The sequence below is a fragment of the Triticum aestivum genome, chromosome 5D, assembly GCF_018294505.1.
Source record: "Triticum aestivum cultivar Chinese Spring chromosome 5D, IWGSC CS RefSeq v2.1, whole genome shotgun sequence".
In the NCBI taxonomy this organism is placed as follows: domain Eukaryota; kingdom Viridiplantae; phylum Streptophyta; class Magnoliopsida; order Poales; family Poaceae; genus Triticum; species Triticum aestivum.
The window spans coordinates 140,811,435-140,818,762 of NC_057808.1; the positions used below are offsets into that span (position 1 = coordinate 140,811,435).

General features: G+C 44.1%; 1 protein-coding gene across 1 annotated transcript in view; it reads left to right on the forward strand.

Moving 5' to 3' along the window:
- The first annotated feature begins 2,568 nt into the window (after nt 1–2,568).
- Nucleotides 2,569–7,328, forward strand: part of LOC123119917 (uncharacterized) — a 9,996-nt gene continuing 5,236 nt past the window's right edge. Inside the window, exon 1 of the mRNA XM_044539886.1 lies at nt 2,569–3,075. Within this exon, the coding sequence (XP_044395821.1) occupies nt 2,642–3,075 (434 nt within the window). The 5' untranslated portion in view covers nt 2,569–2,641. The remainder of the gene's footprint in view (nt 3,076–7,328) is intronic.

Genomic DNA, 7,328 nt, shown 5'->3' on the forward strand with positions numbered 1-7,328 from the left:
GGAAAACACAAGAGGAATCACTCGAACCAACAAGATTCAATTACACATGTGCTAGATCCTCAAAACACAAAGAGATACACAATCCACGTTCAGCAAGGGACGATACAAGTAGCAAGTTCTTCTTCGTGAGGGGTCTTGAATCCGCTTGGGGGATCTTCTCCGAAGAGGTTGTGGACTCCAATGGAGAAGTAACCAAGTGGATGAGAAAAGCTCTATCTCTCAAATGAGCTAATCCTTTGCTAACCCTAGAAAAAGGGTGGAGGAGGAGTATATATAGTCTAAGTGGACGAAGGGGTACATGGGCTTAGGCCCAACACGCGGTGCACTCACAGGTGTCGGACGTCCGACAGTTACCGGTCGTCTGGTGTCTCGTAGGCGCTCGGACGTCCGGTAAGGGTCGGACTTCCGACGTTTTGGCTCGGTCGGGCATCCGTCGGATTTTCGGTCGGGGTCGGACGTCTGAGGCGTCGGTCGTCCGGTGTGTCTCGGACTTCTGGCGTTTTGGCTCGCCCCCCAGGTGTCGGATTTTTGGAGGGCGTCGGTCGACCGATGGCTGGAGGGCGTCAGACGTCCGGCGCTGAAGTCTTCGCTGGGAGGAACTTGGGCTGACCGGTGGACGCACCAGGCGTCGGACGTTCGATGGGGACCGGTCATCCGGTGGCTGTCAACTTCAGGGAGCTTCCTCTCTTGGTCCTTGTACTTGGTGTCCACACCGTCTTGTCCATTGGGTGTAGCTGCTCCGTGGCTGTCCTCTAGGTACCTGATCACACATAGTGTCTCCGCTTGAGATAGTAGCCATGTCTCACATGTAGGAAGTGGTAGTTCGGAGAGGAGTGAGTTCACCTTATCTTCGATAACCTTTGCTCGAGCTCTTGTCATTGGTCCAAGTGGTGTCGTGGGGGACGTAGGTAGGTCCATGGGGATGACCACAGGATGCTCCGCATCAGACTTCACTCAGTTGGGAGTCACACTATGGGCAATCTGGAGCTCGAGGAGAAAGGTGTTACACGACGAGACATACCAGATGCCCTATGCGAACAATGCTTTTGTTAATTTCTTCATAGCTGACCTGTAGGCATTGGACAAACCATGAGCTGAGACATGCTCGAATGCCCCAATTAGACCAAACTGTTTGATTGCACTACCAGAGAATATGAGCAAAATCAACGTTGATGCCATTCTATCCAAGAACTTCGCGGTAGGAGTTGTTGCCGCCATGTGTAGGGACATCCAGAGTATATTGGAGTCTCGACGATCATTTTTGTGGAATTTTTTAGGGATAATTAATTTGGTGCCCTTAGTTGTGTCCCACTCGGCAGGTTTACCCCTAGTTTTCGAAAACACTTGTTCCTGCCCAAACCACTTTGCCCCTCTTATGCTTTTGCCCTTTGACCGTTTGACCATCACTTTGAAAACTTCGTAAAAAATTCATACCAACTCAGAAAAATTCAAATAAGATATCAAAATGTTCAGAAAAGCATCACCTATATGTGCATGTCATTTGCATTCATGAAAAAAGTGTTGGCTAGTCCCCATCTAAGTTTTAGCTCATATGATCTTAGCATGAACAGTAAAATCTAAAAAAAATTATAAAAATTCTAAAACAAATTGGTGGCAAACTTTCACCAATGTTTTGAGTGCTTGCCAAGTTTCATAAGGGAATGGCATTCGTGGAAGTCGTGGTAATTTTTTTTTGAAATTTCGGACCATTGATTTTTGTTTTTTTGCCATGACTTCCACGAATGTCATTCCCATATGGAACTTGGCAAGCACTCAAAACATTGGTCAAAGTTTGCCATCAAATTATTTTTAGAATTTTTTAGATTTTACTGTTCACGCTAAGATCATATGAGCTAAAACTAAGATGGGGACTGACCAACACTTTTTTCATGAATGTAAATGACATGCCATATAGGTGATGCTTTTCGGAGCATTTTGATATCTTATTTGAATTTTTCTGAGTTAGTATGAATTTTTTATGAAGTTTTCAAAGTGATGATCACACAGTCAAAGGGCAAAAGCATAAGAGGAGCAAAGTGGTTTGGGCAAGAACAAGTGTTTTCGGAAACTAGGGGTAAACCTACCGAGTGTGACACAACTAGGGGCATAAAATCAATTATCCCAATTTTTTATCACCACACTTAAAGCCCTAGCAGTTTTGAAAGCGGTGTCTGACACATGATCTCTATGAGAAGAATTTATATTGTCTCAGATTGCAAGATTGTCATCGACAATATCAAGCAGAAGAGTGCGACAGTTTACAACGCGATTATTCGAGAAATCATAGATCATTCTAATCTTTTTACTTCTTGTTTGTTTAGTTATGAGTATAGGAGGTCGATATCGAGTCTCACAATTTTAGCGAAGTATATTCTCTCACTTGGGATTAGTGGTCATATTTGGTTAGCTAACCTGGGTGATCTTACTTTCGTCCTTCTAAATATTATGACCAGTTAACTAAAAGCTTTGCGAGGTTGTCTAAAAAAATTTAAAGTGAAAAGTTTCAAAAAAAATTTAAAAAAGAGAAAAAAAACTCAGTACCGTCGTGTGTCAAGCTCTTTCTCGTTCCCCAACGAGCAAGAGACACATCGTTTCCCCCAAATCTCACCCCAGGTGCTACTCCCGTTCTTCCGCCATCGCCATGGAGGACGCCGCGAACGCCACCCAGACCACCTCCACCACCTCGTCGGTGGCCGCCGTAGCCGCGGCGGCCCAGCACCAGCAGCTCCAGCGCCAGCTCTTTCTCATGCAGCAGGCTCAGGCTCAGGCGCAGGCCCAGCCCCACCCGCAGGCGCAGCAGCTGTCGCAGCAGGCCATGTCCCGCTTCCCGTCCAACATCGACGCCCACCTCCGCCCCCTCGGACCGCACCGCTTCCAGCAGCCGGCGCCGTCGCAGCTCCAAACCCCACCCCAGCCGCACTCGCAGGGGCAGCCGCACCCCCAGCCGTCCCCGCAGCAAGCGGCGCAGGCTAGGGTCCGGAGCCCCGAGGTGGAGATGGCGCTTCAGGACGCCATGCGGGTCTGCAACCCGGACATCAAGACGCCTTTCCATTCTCTCGAGGACGCCGTTAGCAGGTGCGCCTTTCACATACCAACTCTCACTTTTTATTTCCTTGATTTGCTGTGTGACATAGATCTAGACTATTTTGCGTGGCACGCGAGTTTATGGCCAACGGAGGTTACTGATGGATTTTTGCCGAGCCCCTTCAGAATAAGGGTCTTGGGGCGCCCTTGTATATGCTGAAAAATCGTTTATGTCAGACTTCTTTTTATGTCACTTAGGGGAAACCATGGGCAAGTAATGAAACGAGATCTCATAATAGCCGAAAAGAAAAACTGGCTTCATGGAAAACAACCAGCACTGGTGTCTACCTTCTGGTAGAGGTCTGTATTCTTTGCGAAACCAGGTTCACTAACCTTTGATGTGATGTAGAATTTGAATTTATGATGGATCTTTTAGGATCCAGGCACCACACGGTTTTTGTCCACCAGTTGCAACCTTCGTTGTGGTGTACAAGTTATAATAATCTTAAAGGTCATTGGAGACTCTGATTAGTTTCAAATTTCCAATTTGATGATGCAGATTTGATCTCTAAGTTGACAATTACTTTTAGTTTGATGGTGTATATGTTAAGTAGTGATTGAACGTTTGTACTTTTTGCACTGGAATTTCACTGATTTGATAACTAGCTTGCCGATGACCATCCATTGTTTAGAATTGGCTTGTCGATCTGTCCGTCACAGAAACCACATGCATATGATCACGTGAGCATTCCAATGTTTTAGTTGTTTAATGCCCACAAGTTTTGGTTAATAGACTTGCATTTGTAACTAAAACTTTTTGGACCATAAATATTTGCCCCGGCTAACTTCAATTCCTGGATCCGCCACTGATCTTCAGCCTAGAAACACATTTGGCCTACCACGCGCTCAATCTTGATAAAAAAATTGTTTTTTGCTATTTTCTTAACTTCTATTTGTTAAACATTCAGTTACTTGTATGGCTATATTTTTATCCTGTAGTTTGTTTTCATGTGCTGTGAGTGCATGGGCAATGCTAGTCGGCATATTGAGAATGAGCAATTTGAATAGACCTGCAACCAGCTTGATGATAGATACATCAGTAGGGCACTTTCGCTCACCAATTCGATAAATGGGTTCTTTCCTTGTGTTTAGTGGTGACATGGGCCTGGTTGGTTTAATGCACGAGAACCAAAGTTTGTCTTACTAAACTTTGACAAGATTTTGCTTGGTGCCAAAATTGTGGTAAGGCTTTTCTTTGGCCTAACTTGCGCAATGAAGGCCTCCTTAGTAACTCACTTACACCAGTTTTCATTTTTTTTATTTCTGTGAAAACCAAAGCTTGATAACAACTGGTATTACCAAACTTTGGTGATCAAATTGGTTGCTATTAATTGGGTATTACCAAAAAATCAACAACATTGCCAATGGAATGGGAATTTTAGTTCGTCTTTGGCCACAAACCAAATGAAAGCCGACAGTAACATCCCATGTCTTGTTCTGCTGTGTTGGCGTCCACTATGGAAACCATTATCTGTTTAAGCATACTTTTGTAGTCAAGTGATTTCTTCATTTTTACTAATTGCCGGGTACGTTGTTGAAGACTCCTTAGTTCTATTCTTCTAGTTGTGACATCTGTTCATCTGGACTACCCTATATGATAGTCTATTGATTTTGCGATGTTCCTTTTTTTGCTGGAAAACCTTCTCTGAACTAAGAAAAACTTTAGACCCCTGTCAGAAAAAATGATTTTGTTTTACAGGTCCCTATGTACCTTATGGACAATCTCTTTAGAAACCTTTTATTGTTTGCTGAACATATATAACTGGCAAGAGCTGTCCTATGAACACAACTGTATAGCGTAGTTGCTAAAGTTGGCGTTTTCTTCCTGGCTGTCTTGGGCTCAACCTCGTGCCTAGCGAACAGGCAGTTTTCTATTTTCTTTTATAGTTGCAGTTGTGTGACACCTGGACCAACATGTCTGAGTTGGGATGAAGATAAATAATTATGCATAACTGGTATCTGGTCTTGCCTTATCATTGTTTGTGTTTCTACTTAGGCTATGTTCTTTACCCCCGTTGAAATTCAACTAGAATGGAACTTCTTGGGATGGTAGATATTTATACCTGGGCGGTGCAGGATAATTTCGCTGTTTTTTTCTTTCTCAGAGTATCTTTGTGCATACAGGTCATCTTGTTTGGCGTTTGGTAGGCCGGTCTTAGATTCTCTGCTACAATAACAATATTGAAATACCGGTATCATCATCTTGTATTTCCATGTACTCATGTTGGGCCATAATGAAGTAACTATAAGATGTGAGTTAGCTCTATATGTCAGGGTCCAAGTAGAAATAGCTGATGGTTAATGGGCCTAAAACCTTCAACGGTAACATTGTAGCTGTAGCCTGCACCAACCATTGCCCAGTGCAACTCCCTAGCACCTGTCCGTCATTTGCCGCTGTAAACTGCACTATGCTTCAGTCACCGTACCTTCACTGACCACAGGAGACGAGATTGGAGAATGCTCTGCTTTGGCCTTCAACACCGGCTGCTCCGCCCTTATCACCATCCCCTAGTTTTGTGGTATTCTCACTCACCACCGTCGATGGGTCTGGGAGGCCCTTCTTTGCCGCTCGATCCACACGGCCGCCCCCGCCGTTGGACCTCCTCCCTTGCACTGGCCTTCACCGTTCCTGTCATTAAGCTACCAAGTTCCGGGCCTTCCTTTGCACTAGCCTCTACCACTGGAAGTTCTGTCTATCACTGTAGCCTTCCCTCCACCGTTCTAGCCTATTCGTCTGGGATTGTTCGCAACCCCACCAATTGTTCACATCAAGACATATGTTGCTCGATATGATCTCTGTGGAGGATCTAGCCTATGGTCTAGAGGACGGGGCGTGTGAATAGACCATACACAAAAAATCTACTCCCTCTGTCCCAAAATAAGTGTTGCTGATTGAGTACAAAGTTAGTACAACTTTGTACTAAATCAGCGACACTTAACTTTGGATGGAGGGAGTATGTAATTTTAGGGTTTGATAGTTTTGAGCACAAAGAGACTAGTTAGTACTTAAGCAATCAAGCATCAATCAAGCAAGTGAGTAGAGTAGTGGAAATATAACAACTTGCATGAAAGTAAGGGAGTAGGGTAGAGACTGCAAACATTGGTTGACACAAGGATGTTTCCTGTGGTTCAGATAGTTGGCGCTATCTTACATCCACATTGATTTAGGCTTTATAAACCAAATGGTTCTAGGATTTAAGAATTCCGGTTGTGACGCTAACAAACGGCCCACAAAGCTCAATCAACCTATTCTGTCATGGCTTGCACTTAGAAGCCTCAGTAGGGGTAGATCCTCACCAAGTGGGCGATCTCTAGGCCCGTACAAACTCTTGTGATTGATAGGATCACAAGTGACCCCTAACCGTCTAGGGTGAGCTCATCATCCAAGAGTAATAAGCATAGCAAAATCACTTGATAAGACTTGAAAGATCTTCAACCAAAGCTTTTCTCGAGAATTCGTAGGATCACTCATAAGAATATGATTGCGGTGAAAGAGTTGAACTTGAAGTGTAGGGATTCAGGAAAGGGAAGTTCTTGGCTGTCTAAGAATCAAGAAGTGAACACGGAATCAGATCACCCATCAATAGACCCAAAGTGGTCGGACCCTTCCCCGGACCCTGCGCAAGCGGGAGCTACATGCACTGGGCTTTTTGCATCTCTCTTTCTCTAGGTGGTAGACGGATGGACCGAAGTGAAATGAACCAATAGAGAAATAGACGGAAGTGCCGATGAAAATTTTATGCTCGGAAATGCCGATGCAAATAGAGGGTGTGCCAAATGGGAATTTTACTCGGCAGTTCCTGAACAAAGGAAACCACAGTTCTGAACTGTTTGAACTGGCTTTGTTCTCTTAGTATGAATAACCCCAAATAGCTTGATAGTACTAGAAGAAAATCTTCAGAAGTACCAGGGCTTAGAGAAACTCATACAAAGGAATGTCTAGGGAGTGGATTTTGGATAGGCTTAGGATCTGCTCCTGGAATTCAAACCATAGACTTGCTTGTGCCCCTCTTCATAATATGGTTGTCCTATACTCAATGTGAATCTTGGATTCACTAAAAGCCTAGAAAATACATACTAAGAGCTTGACGAGGACAATAACTGCTAAAGAGAATCCATTAAACTCATAATTCATTAGATCCTTGCTATGGATGCCAATTAGGTATCATAAGTAATTGTTGTCCTTTGATGACCAAGGTCATTCTTTGCTAAAGAGAAATGATCATTATGAGTCAGACTTGATA